Here is a 20,192-nt window from a genome sequence, read left to right on the forward strand (position 1 = left end):
AGCTTAAGAAACCAAAAAGTGTTTGGATCAGGCCACTGAAAATCTAGCAACATATACTGAAACTTTGGTCTCCTGCCTCGTGTTATCATAAGGTTGCCACTAATACCTGTAAAATATGAGCCTTCAGAGAAACTTGTTCACTCTGGGAAATAGTGTTATGCTCACTCACACAAGGACTTAGAGCTCTTACCCATGGCCAGCTGGCATGATTTTAAACAAACGTGTCTTTCTCAGTGTTAAATGGTCACTGTTTGTTGTTTCATATCATTCTAGTTAACATGCTAAATCACACTGCCACTTCCTAATGCATAGCCCTCAGAAAGGATTCTGGGAAATATATACATTTCTTAAATTGAGGGATTTACTGGCTAGGAATACTGCCATGAATTCTCCTCTTCAAAAATTATCACTTCATCTGTGAAGCGCAATGCAAACTTCTGGTGGAGAGTAGATAAAATAAATAATAGATGGCAGATTCCCAACTCCTGACATTCAGCAAATCACCGCATGTACTGAGGAGAAGTAAAAGACTTTCAAAATAGGACAGAAGAAAGAATTACAGAAAAAAAAAAAAAAAGAGAAAGATCTGCAGCTTAAGGAATGCAAAGCAAAGATGGACATTCTGGACCAGTTTACTGTTACCTCATTGTCATTTACCTTATCACAATCCCCATTCTTTATTTGTTTATCAGTTTTGTTTTGCTTTATTGGACTTTTCACTTCTAAAATCTGGAAAAGACAGAAAATCCTGTTTAAAAATTAAATGCATCACTGGATACCATTACATACGAAAAATTCTGCTATAGGTTAATAACGTACAGAATACAACATCTGGAGAAAATGTGATTCAAACTCAAAACTGAGCTTTTGATTCATTAATCCATACAACCTACTCATATTTTTCAGAAAATAAGCAGCTTACAGCAGAAAATGCTGAGTTGCTGGAATGAGGTGACATTGATATTATTAATCCTTAAGAGACTTTACTTATGTCATTTAAAGCCTCCTCAACAATTTTTTGTATCTTTTGCATGCTGAGGTAAGAGGTCTGATTTTTGCAGATACAAAATGATGCTGAGGTACTCTCCGGTGCCTTTGAAATGTCACATGCTCAATATATTTTTCCTGTTATTTCCCCCCTCAATGCTGTCTCTTTTCTTCTTGAGTAGAGAATTTGAAATGTAATCTTTGAAATTACTGCATCAGTTGTAACTGGAAAAAAAAAAAGATACTTGACAGTAATTTCTCTTGCACTTATACAGTACCCTTCCTTCAGTGCCACACAAAGTCATTTACTACCATATATACAAACCAAGAATGCTTCATCCAGTACTGAACCACAGTCAAGAAGAGCAGAATGTCAACAAACAGCAGAACACCATGCTTAATATGAAAATTTCAGGACTACAGTGAGGAATATTTGGGGGAAACAGAACTGTTCATTGTTCTTCCAATTTTTTCACACACAACACACATTTTTTTGACGCTAAAAGTAGAGTTTGAAAAAATAAATCACCATGCCATTCCCAACCTGGAATATGATCAGTTCTTCTGAAAAACATCAAAGGAAAATAAATGATCACAGACGATGGGAGATTTTGTTTCACATTTCTTTATAAGAGAGACTAAAATCACTCGCATGATTATCTTCAAAACCACACTGGACAGTCTCAACATGGGACAAAACTCAGTAAATAAACCAAGGAAGTAAGGCCTATAAAAGCAAGTATATAGCAAGATGCTATACTAGCAATATACTTACACTAGCAAGTATACCTACACTAGCAATATCAGCTTTCTGTAAGTCCCTTTTCATTTCTGCTTCCCTTGGCATAAATTACTAAAACTGCATGTATGTTCCTCAGTGTGATCGGCACCATAAGAATACAGCAGGCAGGCAGCTATTTCCCTTTACAGGAAAATGACTGTATATCTGAGTTAACCTTACCTAAGAATTTATTTAGGCAAGAGCAATGCATGGCCAGAAAGCAAAACATACTTTTCTGAAGAAAAATCCCGATTCTTTGATTCAACACCCCCTGGGGTTATTTCCACTGTGTAGGCCAGTGGAAGAAAAACTAATTTTGAAAAAAAGTGGACCTCTAGGCATGGATCCAATGCCTTTTAGATGCTTTCCTTGTTTTTAAAAGAAGAAAATTCTTGGTTTCAAATAGAACCTTAGAAAGGACATGGTATATTTGAAGAAGTTGCTTCCTTACAGTGTAGTGTAGTTCCTTTCTCTTGATGTGTAGTTGAAATCTAACATCTTAAGCGCTCTTGTTTAGATAAAACACAGCACTAATCACATCTGAGAAGCATATAGGAATATTAACTCTGTCTTAGCTCTTTAGTTCTATGAATGGACTTAGTCAATACAAGCCTGATTTCATCAGTCTAAAGCATCATACTGTCAAGCAGCACTATGCTACCAAGCAGTGATTTCAAATGTGGTTATGGTCTATACAGTTTAAATTCTTATAATGCTTCCCTAAATTTCTGATTTTCAGCTCAATTATAAAAATGGAAGAAAGTATGTGACATACAATTTTAGCTGGCAGGCTGCTATTATTTGGAGTGTCTACAATTACATTGCATCTGTAGAAGTTAAGTCTTCATAAACAACAAGCCACAGAAAAGTAGTTTTATTTTTCTTGTGTTTGTGTCTCCAGGAAATGCAATATTTTCTAACTTCATAGTTTGCTTTTTTCACAAAGGACTCTCTCTTAAAAACTTTTAACTTTTGTACAGATCAACTTTAAAAAGAGTTCAGAGTTTTTAGTGGATAATAAGAATGCTTTCTGGACATGTAATCTCCTTCCTCTCTCTGTGAAAAACACTAAACCCTAGGATTTTTTTCTCCATGGTGTTTCTGAACTTAACTGACATGAATAATGTTTGTCCTTGCACTATCAGTAAGCTTGTATTGGAAATTTTATTAGAAAAACAATGGCAAGTAAATAATTTCTGCCAGATAATTGAAGCAGTTAACCTAAGAGATATAGGAAAGACTCCTCCATAAAACTCACCTTCTAAACCACAAACTTTTGTTAATACTGGCAGACGCTATTCTAACAATACTGTAAGCAGCCATTTATTGCCAGTCAGTGAATTTCATGACTGCTTTGTGTATGATCCAGCTGGCACTGACACTGGGAGCAAATTATGGCTCCCTAAAATAAGTGACAAGTTACAATTATTTTTAAGGAATATCAGTTTTTATGTTTAATTTTTATACTTAGAGAACTGTATTTTATTGGTGACTAGGGGTGAGGTAACTCCCAAACTCTAATTTTTACCTGTCCCTGTGGTATTTTGTAGCTCTACATTATTTAATTTCTTTTCTCTGAAAACCAGAACTACTCTACTTTCTTATCTCAGCAATATTAATAATGTTAGCTCTTACAGATAAGGGATAACTAGTCTGACAGTGAAGTAAAAACTATTATGTCTCCCAGTGAAGTAAAACATATTGTATCTCCTAGATACACCAGTGGAGGATAGAGAACAAGGTGAACGAACTCCTGAAAAGGAGCCTATTGATGCAAACCTTGTCTACTGCTAACACAAACCCAGACCTGTGTCAGTTGTAGGACTGATGCTGTAAAGCCAGTTTGCGTTGTTTACCTTATGAAGCAAATTCATATAGAAAGGACACATTTATTAAAATAATGATGAAAACATTACTTTGGTCTATGGTATTGGCTACACCAAATACTTCTCCTTCTCCTGAAAAAAAAACCCCAACTCTTATGTCAGTTTACAGACTAAGTAACTGCACTAAAATAACCAGAATGTCACTATCATCTCCCCAGGACTGTATTTACAAATCCTGACCTTACCTGGTTGCTGTTGGTTTTCAGTAAAGGTGGTGTTGTTTCATGATGTAGTGGTGAGGAAGCTGAACTGCTGTCACTGTCACTGCCATCACTCAGGCTAACCCTATGGAAAAACAGTCAAGAGATTACACCTCCAGACAAAAGGCTGTTAACAGGGGTGAACCGAGCTTGCATATTGTGGTAGGACACTAAGAATGACCCCTCACTAAGGAAGCCATGAATAATCAAGGCCACATGGCAGAGAGGCATCTGAGCAAAGCCACACTATGGAAAAAACACCGTATAGCATGGACGAGGCTGTCTTCCTCTGCTGCACTTGGCTGAGATGGCATGTCTGGTTAACAGCAGCTAACGTTACAGAAACAGTGAAATATTTAGAACATTAAACTGCTGTTCCCAACATTCCTGGAGCCAGTCCGTATTTTGGTTCACAGCCATGTGGAAGGAGGAAAATGTTTTTCAGAGATACTTCTCTGCTCTTCTAAAAGCTTTCTCAACAGCTACACTTCCCACTTGGACAAGTGTTTCACTGAAAAGTTCCTTGTTTCTCATCATAAATAACACTCTTTCCTGGCTAAAGTTTAAAACCTTAGTATCTCAGGAGAATGAAAAGCTAAGCTCCTAGCCAGCCTCACCCTTCATTTATTTAGGAAGAACAGAGAATATATATTTGTCGGAAGAAAAAAAAAAGTTATTTGGGATAAAAAGAAAGTAGAAAAACATTAGCCTTAAGGTTTTGTTAAAAAACTGAAACAAAATCTCCACACTTAGAGGCAAGTTGAGCCTGAGACAAACTCTTATACAATCACTGACATCATAAACAAATTATCAAACTGCTTGTCATCTTGGTCTTTTTCTTCTTGATTCCAGTTGCTAACATGCAGCAGGGAAACAGGCGATATTCATTAATGTTCTCCTATTACCTTCCCATTTAAGCAGTAGCTGACACTGGCACTCAGGTGCTGTACAGTCACAGCAAAACCCTGTGGATCAGATAAAGAACCCACTATAAAAAGGTTCTGGAGAGGCTGTTTCAGGTTTTACATAACCTTCAACAACATTCAGATGGAGTTTTGGGCTGCCCGAAGAACAGATGATTTTTGGAGTGGCATCTTGGATTGCAGCTAGGATGCAGAGGCATTTTTAAAAAAGTAATTTCTGTGACAGATGCTTGCTTTACCTTCTTTGTGCACTTTTACACATCACCTACTGCATGTAGTGCAAAAATTGCTTGAAATTCAAATGTCATTGACTCTGATCCAATTTAACAACCTAATCTGAAACTGGTAAGCAGAGAGATCTTGAAAACGAGATGCTATGTACTGAATAGCTCATCTGGCAATTGAAGGACTTAATTTTATCTCATTTATGCCAGAGAGTAATTATGACTACTCCCCTGAAGTCACAATGGCATGAAATCAAGGAAAGTCAAATAAATAAGAATCATCATAACCATATGGATTAGTACAGAAATAGTTTGTATTGTGAATGGCTAATTCTGTTAGTTTTTAGAAGAGGCACTTTTACATGCATATGCTTTAAAAAGAGAGTCTGAATTCTCTGTCCATTTGCTACTCAGTGCTCTTTGAGAACCTCACCACATTACTAACATGTTCAACATCTTGGCCACCAGGCCGCTTGCAATCACAAGACACACACCTGCGACTCCTGCTTCCTCCTCGAGTATTTACTGGTCGTTCCACCTCAGAATCATTGTCATTCTCATCTGCTTCATCTGATTCGTCTTCATTATCATCTGAATGCAGATCTTTCATTATAGACCTTAACGGACCTGGAACAATAGAGCAAATAAAACACACACATGACCTTCACTTTGCAGTGTTCTAGGCAATTCACCCAGCTTTGTAGATGATAGAAAACTACCCTCCTCACACAGTGTTGGGAGGGGATAGTCTTAAACAACTGAAGGAATGCAGTGGGGGCTTACGCTGGAGGGACCTATGCATGAATCATTTACTCACACGAGCAACCCTGTCAGCTTCAATAGACTTACTCATGACAGTGAAGTGACTCATATGGTCAAGCCTTTGCAAGATTGGCCCCCTGGACCATAGCTGAAGTAAGTAAAACACTGTCATGCCAGGAGAAATTGACTATTACTATATTATTATTAGAAGTAATATTCTTTTGTATTGCTGGGGTTTAGCATTTTTTTTTGCTTTCTCAGAGGGTATTATATGTGAGTAAAGACCTACATGGACATACTGATCAGTAATGGCACATTTGTTGTGTTAATCCATGTATTGAGAAGCAGACATGAACAAATCATTCTAGCTCCTACTGGCTGAGGCAGTCTTTGTCTTCCTGTTTTTTATATATTTAGCTTTAGTTGTTCCCTTTATTTCAGGGTCAATTCCAGGTCAAGTAAGCACTTTGCCAATGCTCACATGTAAAAAGTGCATCAATCTCACGCAACACCGTGCCACCTCTTTTGCTGAATTAACAGAAGGTACAAAGCTTGACTTGCTCATAAAAGTGCGTTAAATCCAGTTTGGGATTTTAGTTTGATTTTACTCAATTTATTTTGCTGTAAAAGACAGCTACAGAAAGAGGAATATATTTAACATCTCTGGGAAATGTAAAACTACAGCTTCTTGAAGTAAGAACGGGCAAAAGTAGCTTAGAAGAGGGAAGGAAGCAACACTGATGCCACAGGGCGTTTAACTCTGAAGTACAGCTCATCTAAGACACAAAGCAGCAAGAAAAAGCAATGGTGAGGACTGCAGGAATAGTGATTACTATAAGGGGGTTCTGCAATTCCTTCAGCCCAGGAAACACAAAGTACTATCGCGAATGAAGTGATCCTCAGAGTTCTTCAAAGGGAGATGAAGCTTGCAACTCTCTATTTGCTGCTAGGGGAAACAAGTCAAGGAGCGTCATCCTTGGTCAGAAGAGAGAACAGACCTCTGTCAGGGTCATACTGCCAACAGGGAAGGTGTTCCCATCACGGAAGGAACAGCTTTATGGATTATTACAGACCTAGCAAGGCTCAGGTCTCAGGCATTTTGACTATTTGTTTGTGACTGACTTCAAAGACGATTTTGAGAACGATTAACCACCAAGTTTGCACTAGAACTTTCCCAAATCAGTGCAGTTTGGGCAGGTTCAGAACAAAGGTTTTTTTTCTCTGTTTTTACACCCTAAGGTCGGCTGGGAAGAAGCCCAGATGGTGCTGATGGGTAAATTCCTGGTGGACCAGGAGCTTGTACAGGCAACAAGGCAAGGGATGCTATACTCAAGTGCTTCTTGTCCACACAACGATTGCTGATCTACAGAAGAGCTGATCTGTGCTCCATTTTCTGTTCCTATTTGGGTCTCAGACAGACAACGCACAGCCACTTGCAAATGGTAACTTGTAGTCTGACTGAATATCATCTGACCCTTGAAGGAGGGAAAGGACTCCTTCCCTGGCTTTTAATAGGAACAGTAATAAAGATATCCCTTTTTAAAGGGAGGAGAGAGGGCACTCCCAGCAGCACCAGTACAGGGATGCAGGAAGAATTTGTCCTCTTTGATCTTTTGGAAAATGTTCTTATTGACTGGCTTGATTGTTGAGGTGGGTGAATGAGAGACATGGCATAGGGAGATAAATGAACTGAGGTAAATGATAAACATAAAAAGAAGATTCCATATTCCAAGAGAGGAAAAAAAGGCAGAATGCAAGGGTACTTCCACAGGCTAGGCTTAGCCTAGAAAGGCTAGTTTCCTTATACATTACTGGGCAAAGACACTAACAACCACCATCAAAGTCCTACTGAAGACGGTCATCTTTGTCTGCACTGAGAGCAGATGAGACTCACTCCACACCATAGGCCAAAGTCAGCTTCTAAGAAAGCATTCCTCTCCTCTCCACAATGTTCAGGGGGAAGAAAATGATAGAAAAGACTTGGTAAACGACAGATAGAGCAGAGGAAAAGGTTAGTGGGAGGAAAAGTAAAATAATCTACCAAAATTTTGTAATGAAATTTAGTATGATATATGAACAGCTGATTTTGCATAAAACACCAGCACGAAACTCCACGACACAAAAACTGTTAGCTATGCTTGCCAAAACATCACTCCTTGATTTTATTTTTAAATTGAAGCAGAAGGAAAACCAGCACACGTTCCCCGGGATCCCTACAGAGTCTGCTCTCACAAGCTAAGCTAACTCATTATTTCTACCTATGCCCTTTTTGCAAGTATAGCAGAGGGCCATTTTATCCCCTGATGCTCCCTTGCTGTGTTCTGGGACAATCAGACAAGTCCTGTCTCAAGATGCCAACAGGCTCGTTCCTCTTTCCTGGAGAAAAAGGAACTTGGACTCCTGATACACGTCCATCACTGACAGCCAATGGGCACTGAACAAACTGTCTTGCAGACAAGTTTTCACTTAATGTAGGGGCACGCCTGTGACTCTGAATAGGCATTTTGGACCCAGCTAACTTTTTCAGTAGACTCCCCTCACAACCAGCAAAGCATTAATTTTTAGGTCTTTTGTTTCTAGCACTGATAGTGATGTCACTGTGCATCTTCTGCTCCTTGCTAACTCTTAATTTAAAATTCCATGACATTAAGGGTTTGGTAAGTTGTTATCTCCTAAAGAGTCAGAATAGTTAAGGAGGAACTTAAAACTAGGAGATGCTCAGGAGCAAGCGTTCTCCGAAAGGAAACTGAGAAATATGAGAGTTTGCCCTGAGGGCAGAAGAATCCTAGGTTAGCCCACTGCTTATGCAAAAAGAGGTGAAAAAAGTTCAAGCTGCTGTTTTCTCATTTTTAAGCGAGGACTGGACTTTGACCACAACAGAAAAAAAGCAAGGGCCCTCACAAGCAACTTCTAGTTTGGAAAAAAAGCATGGGTTCTGACCAGAGCACAAGATACAGTGTGAACATGCCACAGTATGCCTGGCGCTTCATCCTTTTGATATACAAATGCACAGCCTGGGCAATGGACGCACTCAGTTAACTGGAACTCCCAGAAAGAAGCAGTAATCACTATTTACTGTGGCAATAAAGAGGAGATGCATATACTTTGCATTTCAGAGTTGTTCATATCAGAGGAAAAATCTGCCATTTATTCTTGAGAAGAAACAAAAATCTGAAAGACAGACTGGTATGTCTTATATACAACCCAGAAGAGACAGATGGATCCAGTCTGCTCACAAATCCAGGAATGGGTATCCAAATCTTTTAGCTTGTAATGGGCAATCCACATCACTAAGGAGGTTTTATGGGAGCAAAAATGCGCTTTCAGCAAGAAGAGATTCTGTTTAGCCCTAGGTAAAAATCAAATGCCTGGAGCCAGTCGTCAACCACAGTTGACTTCAGTTCTTGCTTTCTTTCACCTAGAGTAATGCTGCCAGATCACACAAGAAAATCAGTACCAGTCATCTACAGAAAGGCAGTAAGACAGATAATACATCACGTGCAGATCTATTTAAAAACAAGCTGTTGCCCTGAGGCACTAATGTGCTTTCATAACCTTAAATCAAGCCCACCATTGAGGAATATAAATGGATAAAACAAATGAAATTTTAATTAGTGAAAAGTTGCCTTTTTAATGCTCCTGATCCAAAAAACAAAACAAAAGCTGATTAAGAATGCATCAGTTTTACAATCTTATAAACCCAGGGAGAAATGCCAAACAGGAATGAAGCAGATTCATTCTACATGATTTATTAATCTCAACTTATTTACAGAAAACCTGCCTTGGCAAGTTCTTTGGGAAGAAAAATGCATTTCTTTACTGACTTCCAAGTAAACTGTAATTATTAGCCAGAAGACCAAAATGCAAACTTAAAGTCAACTTGAAGTCTAACCACCACTCTCCCCTGCCATGTAGCTAAAGTAAATACAGTATGCTCTTATAACTTCCCAATAGTATGGAAAGATCCTGGCCCTTTGAAAGGGCCCACATATACACATCCTTGGGCTTCCCACAGGATGCAACACCTTCCTGAGTAGGGTTTCAGATAGAGCCAGCCACCATGGTATCTTATCCTGCAAAAGGACAACCTCAGAAACAGAAGCTGTTTTAAGTTTAGCATCTGTTAGGCGATTGGCATGTATTTAGTGCTTCAAAACAAATGCCCTTCACACCCTCAGATACACATTTTCTCCTTTTTTTTTTGCCCTTATAGCCACATCTGAAAACAATCCAAGGAAAAGTCTCTAAAGCAAAACTGTGGCCAGTTCAGGCTGCGAGAGGCAGCAGAAAAGTGGTAATGAGATGACACCAGCTCTTTTTTTATTGGTTTCTTCATTTCACACATTCCTTTCAATTTCGTTTCCTTTGTTGGTACCTTGTTGTCTGCTGTTTTGAGATGGTGTAAAACTGGAACTGGAACTGGAGCTGGAACTGGCAGGACTGGGCTGTTCAGACTTAAAAGGAGAAAGAAAAAAAAAAAGAAAATAAATAACATTGTAAGAAACATTTTTGTCTACAACTCTTGCTCTTTGCTACTGCCTAAGGCATGCTGTCAAGAAAAAAGAACTACGAAACAGAATAATACTCAAAGATCTTTATTTCAGTTGTCAGTAAGGCAAACATCATGGAAATTGCTATTCACGCAACATGCATACACACTACTACAACATGTCTAGTTCTTTATTAAAGCCAATATCCTAACAAGAAGTTCCTGATGCCTTGTTTTAAAGGTTATACAACATGAAAGCCTACATGAGTTTATAATAAACCTAAGGCTCTCATGTCTCTCTCATACTGTAGTTGCAACATTTTCCAAATTAGTAATGATGTAGTAGAATCAAAAAACACAGGAAGACCTGATCAGTAAATGCCAGAAAATTTAAGACAGTTTTCTTTCTTCTTACTTAGAATATAATTCTTAATATGGAGATTCAAAATAAACCTTTCTGCTGTTATAGGGTTTTCTCTCATCTGAACACTCTTCGTATGTATTAAGAACCTACAGATAGTAATAGTGATTGAACCAGAAAGACTGCCTTGTACAGAGGGAAGTTATCTGGAACCTAGATTTACAAAAGAGAACTAGATCTTTAAATAGTTGTTAAAATCAGTTTACATTCCTTAACAGTTCTATACATTGGTTTTCCACTATTGTGTATAATGTCTAAATTTATCTCTAAAATTCTACAAAATTAGTGAGAAAGGCCTATTACTTAATCTAAAAATTCTGTATAATTCAATTATTCTCATAGTGGTTATGGCCTATAAGGGTTGTACTGGAAGTCTTGCTTCCTGTTGCCACGTTGCATGCATCCATAAGCTTTTTTGCTGTTTCTTAGGCTCAGTGGGTTGAAGCACATGGGTGCTAGTACGCACTCGCACACTCATCTGTGTATGTGAGACAAAGAACGGATCGGGTATGTGGCCACAGGGGATGCCAACAGAGAACATAAGACAAGAAAGAAGCGTCCATACAGAAGGAATGGTGAAAATCAGGTTAACTAATGATCTAAAAATCTACTACTGAAAATAAAAACTGCTTACACTTTAGATTTTATACAACTGCGTTATTGTGACGTGTTATCCAGGCTAACAAAAGTTTTCTGATTCTCCTTTCCTGTGCAATATCCCTCATGATTAAGTTAGAACTAAATTGTTCTCAAAAATAGGAGCAGTAATATCCAGTCACTGTAAAACTCCGTTTTCATGCACACAGGCTACCTAACAGTTGCTTTTTCTCCATAAATCAATCTATTGTTGCCTTTCATAATGAGCAGGCAGATTTACAGCCTTTTACCGCCTTCTCTCACAATGAGAGATGCCTATTTGGGCAGCAGAATGCTTGAGAAAAACACCATTAACATCTGCTCTCCTCAAATCAACACCAGCTCCAGCTCTCAGACAGACAGTTAAAATGCGAACTCCGGACCGGATGGTACGGTGTGAACATATACATATATATGTGTGTACACAGCTTGTATACAGGTGAATCAATTCCGTGCAAGAAAACCCAACCCAATCAACAACAAAACTCATTTCTGAGTGCTGAGAGAGATTCTTACACTGTCCACAGCATCATGCCTTTTCGGAAGACACTGCAGCACCAATGACACTGCTCCAAAGATCACATAGTTCTGAAAGAACTCTTTTTCTCTTTTAACTGCCTGAACTTCTGCAAAACCAAACAAGATTTTTAGCTATAAAATAATTATGATAACATGAAACAGACTGCACTGATGAGGAACAAGGCTCATGCAAACTTTAAAGACATCACCATTCTGGAAAATAATATCAGTCTTCCAGCTTCAGGTTATTATTAAACATCTGGTTTATCTGTCACTTTCTGCTTTTTGCAGCAAAATAACTAGCTGACAACTGGTTTCTGCAGATTTCCATTAACTCTATTTTTCCTTTCTTAATTTCAGCATGAACTTTAACTTCTGTAAAATCCATTCCTTTAAAAAAGTAACAAACATTGAAAGGCTATTATGTTCAGTTTAAAATACTTGAAGAAGTGCTACAACTGTAGGAAAAAATAATCACACAGGTATGGAGATATTTGTCACTATTAAAGCTTCACTACTTTCTTTTTGAATTAGTTTACTGGAAATGAAAAAGGGCAAAGCTGGTCTCATTCATATTATAAGGTATGCAAACACCAGTGAAATTCCTCCATGTTAACATTTTCTCCTAGCCTTAACTACTTGAGGCAGGATCACAAGAAGAAATGGATATGAATACACACAAAGTTGTTATAATACCTTCCTGATAAAAATTCTGCTCTCCTTTAGCAAGTTCACTTTGGGAAGCCACACCATAAAAGTCCCAGTGAAGCACAAATGGCCATTCACAGTCTTTTTAAAAGGGTTCTTAATGCCTCTTGAAACAACCGACATTATTCCCTTAAACAGCCCTGTCTGAAAATTTATTTTGAGAAATACAAATTTGCATAAATGTTAAAATTGTTAAGTACTGGAAATCAAACCTAGCTTTTTTGATTTTTGAGAAATCCGGGATGAGAGAGCACCCACAAGAAACAGCTGCTTTTAACATAAGAATGAATGTTATTAACAGAAAAGGCTTGTCTTTTTGGAAGGAACTAAAAATATGCCTTCCATATATGAATATGGATTAGTGCCGATAGTGCCAATACTTTCAGTTACCAGAGGCTATCTTTTGTCACTTCAGCAATGCTTCTTGACAGTTTTACAGGCTGTTATCCCAAGGACTTAGGTATTTATGGCTTTATTCACTTGGGCTTTCTGCTCTTATCCATTGGTTACTAATTACCAAACAGATTTATTTTTTTTTTAATGGGTCTGAAATTAGCTAAAGGGTGTCCTTCAACAATAAAAGCTTAAGATAGTACCAGCAAAGAGCTTCTCTCATATGTTCTTTTCCTGTTTTACTAGTTTTTTCTTCCAGCAGACAAGCTAATGAGAGTTTGGGCCCAAACTGTTCATTAGTGCAATGACCCGATATGATTTATTGCATTCTTAGACAGTCTATTTCGTTTTAGTGCTCTCACACCGATGCACAGGAGACACTGGCTTCTTTATTAGGCCTGGTTGAGGGATTCTGTGCTTTGAAACTGTTCGGCAAGAAAAGGGACTTTTCTTTGGCTCAAGTTTTCCCTGAAAAGGTACCTTTTTTCACCAGCTCTAAATCACTTGGCTTCTGTCATTTCCAAACTCTTGTCTGTTTTTACAAGTAGCACAACTCTTGAGCTGCAAACAATTTTCAGGAAAACTCACCTGTTTCTGACATAGGATATAATCAAACTCTTTCTGTAATATTTCATGGTTGCCTGGATTCATAAAACATCTTCTAAAAATAAACTCCATCATTTCAAGCCCCTTATTTACATTAAAAAATAGAAAACATCTGTATGTGGGTGACAATTGGCTTTTCTTGCCTTCCCCTGAACTGTTTTTAAAGGAAGCGTACACATTGTTTCCTGAAATAAAACTTAAGTGCTGTAGTAATATCCCATTTCATATCAGCCAGTCTACATATTTCCTATTGTTATGCACAATAGTCTAAAGATTTATGTTTCTGTGTGCCACACATACTGAAAAGTCGATCCACTTAAAACTGATTATAGCTGAGTACTACTTCCCCTTCCACTTTGTTCGAAGTTAGCTTCTCAGGGAGGAGGAACATGATCTCCCACGAACAAGCCTTCTTCTCTGACAGGACTCCCGTACTAACAACTTCTACTGCCTCTTAAAGCACCCAGTCACTGACCACCGCCTCAGCTTTTAGTAGAGTAATCCAACCCACGTGTAGCTCAAAGGACAGAACAGCCCTACCTCACCCACCAAGTGTCCACATCTGCCACCGCGAAGGGGAGACACTGGGTGTCCCTGATACCATACGCCTGAACTGAGCTACCTGCACCCTGCCCAAATTCTGCTCATCACTACATCTCCTGTCACGCTGCCACAATAGCAACTAGCCTCCAAGGCGAGGAAAACCTTTCCTTTTTAACCATTCACAAGAAGTTAGCTTGCAAATTGCAAGCTCACAGGGAAGATGGAAGAACAGGGGTATGGACTAGGAAGTGGAATTAATTATTTTCTTATAGAAATGGAAATATTTTTTCATAACTACAACATTAAAGGAACTAAGAAAATATTTAGAGAAGCAATTTAAGATTATGGAGATATAAAATTTAAACAGGAAATGCCAGATTATTGATTTTTGGGTGGAGGCAGAGACCTGCCATTTCTCTGCCATTTGGCAGAGAATGTGACCTGAGGTACTGATACAATTAGCTGCTTTATCTATTTATAGCAATTTCAAAGAAAAATTCCATATCACTGATGGAGATGAGGTTATTTGTTAATAAAGTTGGCTCTGTACCTGCTACCTGAGCAAGTCCATGGGCCCTGGTGGGATGCACCCACAAGTGCTGAGGAAGAAGCTGACAGATGTTATTGAGCCTACTCTTGACAATCTTTGACTGATCAGGGTGAATGGGAGAAGTGGCCAAACACTGGAGGAAAGCAAGTGTCACTCCTGTCTTCAAGAAGGGTACTACAGGGTACTACAGGCCAGTCAGCCTCACCTCGATCCCTGCGAAGGTGATGAAACAGCCAATCCTGGAAACCATCATCAGGAGCACAGATTCATCAAGAGGAAGTTGTGATTGACCAAACTAATAAAATTCTGTGATGAAATGACTGGCCTGGCAGATGAGCAGAGAGCAATGGATATTGTCTACCTGGACTTTATTAAGGTCTTTGATACTCTTTTCCGTAAGATCCTCATAGACAAGCTGCTATTGTATGGGCTGGATAAGCAGGCAGTGATGTGGATTGAAAACTGGCTGAATGGGTGGTGATCAGTGGTATAAATCTAGTTTGAGGTCAGTAACTCGCAGTGTACCACAGGGTGTCAACACTGGGCCCAGTCCTTTTTAACATCTTCATTAATAATCTGGATGATGTGGCAGAGTTTGCCCTCATGATCACACAAAACTGGACAAGGGGCTGGTATGCCAGAGGGTCGTTCTGCCACCCAGAGGGACCTTGACAGGCTGGCAAAATGGGACGACAGGAACCTCATGAAGTTCAACAAGAAGTGTGAAGTCTCATCCCTGGGGAAGAACAGCCCCATGCAGCAACATATCCTAGAGGCCACCCAGCTGGAAAGCAGCTCAACAGAAAGGGACCTGGGGGTCCTCATGCATCTTATTAATGTATATAAATACCTGAAGGGAGGGTGAAAAGAGGACAGAGCCAGGCTCTTTTCAGTGGTGCTCAGTGACATGACACAAGTCAATTCACACAAATGGAAACCAGGAGGTTTCCTCTGAACATCAGGAGACACTTTTGTACTGTCAGGTGACCAAGCATGGGCACAGGTTACCCAGAAAGGTTGTCTCCCTAACAAGAGACATGAAAAAACATCTAGATGTGGTCCTAGGCAACCAGCTCTAAGTGGCCCTGACTAAGAAGGTGAGAGGTCCATTCCAGCCTCAACGACTCTGGGAATCTGAAATACATCCTCCATTTAACAGTTAGTATCCAGAAAAGAACCTAAACCAAACCTTTTGTCTGAGCAATTGCATCGGATGAAGTGGGATTTGCTTAGCCTTTTCAAAACAGACACTAAGCACTTGCTTGAAGAATATTGCTTATCTTGCAAGCTGAGTGGCATGAAAGCCCTGTGATGAGAGAATGGTGACTGTCTGTACTCTGGTAGGTAGGGAAAGGCCAAATTAAACTGACAAGCAATACTCACATTAATTTTCTGGGAACTTTAACTTTACAATTTTTAAACTTTTCCTTTGAGAACGTTCATACATTATACACACAAAGCTCTCATAAGCCAATAAAGGAGAGAAAGTTGTTTTAGAAAGAAAGCCTAACCATCAATGTTACTACTAGACACAAACTAGAAAATTCAGCCAAGGAATTAAAGCCAAAGCGAAAGTTTCATTCCACTAATTTACATTTTCTGCTCTACTGGGACTAATAGCAATGGTAGAAAAACGGTGGTAGCTGTTCTGGCCAGCCCTGACAGCTGCTGTACCAGAAGCCAACACTTCATGATTCTCTTCTCTTGCCCTATTTTCTCTCCTGTGCCCTATTTTACATATCAGCACCGAGAAGGGCAGATGTTGAGGCAGTCCCAGTTCACTGCTTGGGAAACTAAACAGACAGTTTGCTGTCACTTTTGATACAGGAAGGTTGTTCACCTAAATTCTGCCAGATCTGAGGTCCTGATGTTAGAAGTTCATGCACTTGTACTAACAAAGAAGCAGCTGGAGAACAATCTCACAACCTGTAACACATTTTTTATTGATGTTATTCTGCGCACCATTTGAAAGCTGGTCTTCTCAGCAGGTACTCCCAGACTTTGCAAATTTACCATAGTTCCTCTCTCTTTTTATGTAGCTCAAACTCTGCAGTGTGCTCCCAGCACAACCCTACGCTAAACCTTTGCTATGCAAAAATCTTGTCAAGGTCATACACATCAAGTAAATACAGACATAAATATATGAAAAACGACAGCTTTTTGTCTGAAGTGCCGCTGCACAGTTCCTATTCACTGTCTTTGCTATTGCAGACTGCTGGCTACTGAATCGATATCCCAAGGAAAAAAACCACAAATAATTGTCCAAAATTTCACCATAGACTATAGATAGACCTAGTGCAGGTCTTCCATGCCATCTTTGTTAGTCTTGTCAGTTTTACAGCAAGCTTCATTATATTTACAATTTTTTCCCTCAAACTTAACTCCAGGGATTTAAACAATTATGTGAAAAATCTCAGCATTCATTTCTGTACATTCCAGTTGCAGCAAAAAGCTTAAGAGTGAAAAAAATGCAAAAAACTACACTTTACTTTAAATAATTCTTGAGTCCCTAAAAAAAAACAAAGCCCCTCAAACTATTTTTCAAAGTTTCATAATTTTTGGCTAATCTTGTGCTATTGTAGACTGAACAATAATTTCTAGATGTCACGGCTGACAACAGGATGCTCTACACAGATTTTTTTCTCCATAGATATTTCTGAGGCATCTGTCAGTGTTGTTCCTAAGCACTTGCTCTATGCTAATATTCTCATGTATTTGTCTAGTAGTTTACACAAAAGATTGTGTATATCATATATACACAGAACTATACAATGCTGATTCTCAGAGAAAAAAAGCACAGAACAGATTGCTGTCACCTTACTAGTATTTTACCATTTATGGCTGACACATCTGTGTGCTGTAATTCTTTCCTACACGCATACTTTCACTGGTTACTACAAAAAATAATACTCATTTAGAGCCCCTTGTTCATGCTTTGGAGACTTAAAATCGACTTTTCATAGTACATTCTCAGATTTATGTTAGTAGAAAGAGTTTTGCAACTCTTTCATAAGGTGTAATAAGTTCCTAACATGAAATAAAGACAAAGAAAACTTCTTTAAGAACACCTAATACTTGTTTGTATTTAAAATACAGTCCACTCACACTCTTATAACACATTGTAATATATTTTAATGTAACTGATATAGGTAACAGAAGTTATTAGAAATATTGGCTTCTTATTTAAAATATTAGTACATTAAGATCTCATATACTACAACACTGATTAATCTTGAGTTTTACAGTGTTCAAAGGATCAAAAAGGCTGCATATGACACAAATAAATCAAGTTGAACCATCACATCTAGAAACTGATTTTCTTTGGCTAAAATTTTAACATGTAACTTGCAAAATTTTATCTACTCCTAATGGTCCTCTACCAAAGCAAATTTATGTCACTAAGAACGCCAAGAGTGCCTTTTTCCTTTTGTTTTGAACCTGAGAAGCTTTGCAACTGAACTGTTGCCACCCAGAATATTCAGATGACAGCTCTTTGCTTGATATTCCTGCCCACTCATGATATTTTACTCTTCTTGTGGAAGATGTAGTGCAATAAGCACCATCTTGAAACCATGCCCTTTTCACCCGTAGAATAAAGTTACAGTGTATTACCTAAACCGCATTAAAGCAGCACAGGCAATGGAAAAAGACTACTCCTACAATGAAATAAATTAAAATTAACACAGCCTGTATCTAGTCTTTTTTTGCATGTTTTAAACCATAATACTTTTGTGGTTGATAATTTGAATAATGAAAAACACACAGCCTGGGCTCATATGTAATCTCCTCGCACTATTTAGGTAATACCTAAAATGACCTCATGCAAAGTCATTTGATTTACTTCCATCCCAATCACAACTGCTCACCAACGATACTAACTGCCTAAACTTTGCAATGGTTTGCTGGTTTGGGAAATCGATGTGAAGACTCCCCATTCCATAACTGCTGCCCCTGGTACCCGTTATCTCCAGACAGGAGTACTCTTTGCTTGGGGCACCAGTACAGCTGCCTGTAAACCTCAGCTATAAGACACAGCTCTCCTGGTGATGGGGTATATATTATCCGTTACCTTTAAACTCTCTCCTCTTAACATCACTCTGAAGTGATTTAAACAGATTCGAACAAGTGCAAATAGGTCTATTTATCCTAACCTTCTACCTCCGCTGTCTGAAACATTAACTCCCACAACATTGGATGGTTGGATGAGGGGAGGGCAGCAGATGTCATCTACCTTGACTTCAGCAAGGCTTTTGACACTGTCTCCCATAACATCCTCATTGGGAAACTGAGGAAGTGTGGGCTGGAAGAGGGGACAGTGAGGTGGGTTGAGAACTGGCTGTGCAACAGGACCCAAAGGGTAATGATTAATGGACCAGGTTCAAGCTGGAAGCCTGTAACCAGTGGTGTCCCCCAGGGGTCAATACTTGGTCCAGTGCTGTTCAATATATTCATCAGTGACCTGGACGAGGGGACAGAGTGTATCCTCAGCAAGTTCGCTGATGATACCAAACTGGGAGGGGTGGCTGACACTCCAGAGGGCTGTGCTGCCATCCAGCGAGATCTGGACAGGCTGGAGAACTGGGCAAGGAAGAACCTAATGAGGTTCAACAAGGAAAAGTGCAGGATCCTGCACCTGGAGAAGAAGAATGTTAGGCATCAATACAGGTTAGGCACGGACCTGCTGGAGACAAGCTCTGAAGAAAAGGATCTGGGGGTCCTGGTGGACAACAAAATGACAATGAGCAAACAGTGTGCTCTTGTGGCCAGGAGGGCCAACAGAATCCTGGGCTGCATAGGGAAGAGTGTGGCCAGCAGGTCAAGGGAGGTCATTCTCCCCCTCTACTCTGCACTGGTGAGGCCACAACTGGAATACTGCGTCCAGTTCTGGGCTCCCCAGTTCAAGAGGGACAGGGAACTACTGGAAAGAGTCCAGTGTAGGGCTACAAAGATGATTCAAGGACTGGAGCATCTCCCTTATGAGGAGAGGCTGAAAGAGCTGGGACTCTTTAGTCTGGAGAAGAGAAGGCTGAGGGGAGACCTTATTAATGCCTACAAGTATCTTAAGGGCAGGCTGAGGGAGGAGGGAACCAGACTCTTTTCAGTAGTTGCCAGTGAGAGGACAAGGGGCAATGGGCACAAGTTGGAACATAAAGGGTTCCACTTGAATATGAGGAAGACAGAGCCCTGGAACAGGCTGCCCAGGGAGGTTGTGGAGTCCCCTTCCTTGGAGATTTTCAAGACCCGCCTGGATGCAGTCCTGAATAACATGCTCTGACAAGCCCTGGGTAGTCCTGCTTCAGCAGGGGAGTTGGACTAGATGATCTCTATGGTCCCTTCCAACTCTAAAAAAATTCAGTGAAATTCAGTGAAACACAGAACATAATTTCCTCCACGTCTGCCAGGTGACTTGCAGCATGGTTAGTACACAGTAAGCAATTCCTGCACGGAGGCTCAGACATCCACGACAAGAAGAGGTTAATGTTTCTCAAGATAATTTGAAAAGCCCTATATATGTGTGCCCTAGAAATCAGGCAGCCTTGTCTTGCCATGCTACACGTGTGCAA

General features: G+C 39.5%; 1 protein-coding gene across 1 annotated transcript in view; it reads right to left on the bottom strand.

Moving 5' to 3' along the window:
* MLLT3 (myeloid/lymphoid or mixed-lineage leukemia; translocated to, 3) overlaps nt 1-20,192 on the bottom strand; it is a 146,840-nt gene that overhangs the window by 11,361 nt on the left and 115,287 nt on the right. Inside the window, exons 7-10 of the mRNA XM_014952587.1 lie at nt 10,139-10,217; nt 5,496-5,628; nt 3,840-3,939; nt 658-729 (exon numbers count right to left, since the gene is read on the bottom strand). Coding sequence (XP_014808073.1) covers nt 658-729; nt 3,840-3,939; nt 5,496-5,628; nt 10,139-10,217 — 384 coding nt within the window. The remainder of the gene's footprint in view (nt 1-657; nt 730-3,839; nt 3,940-5,495; nt 5,629-10,138; nt 10,218-20,192) is intronic.

Source organism: Calidris pugnax, unplaced genomic scaffold (genome assembly GCF_001431845.1).
Source record: "Calidris pugnax isolate Ruff unplaced genomic scaffold, ASM143184v1 scaffold208, whole genome shotgun sequence".
NCBI lineage: Eukaryota > Metazoa > Chordata > Aves > Charadriiformes > Scolopacidae > Calidris > Calidris pugnax.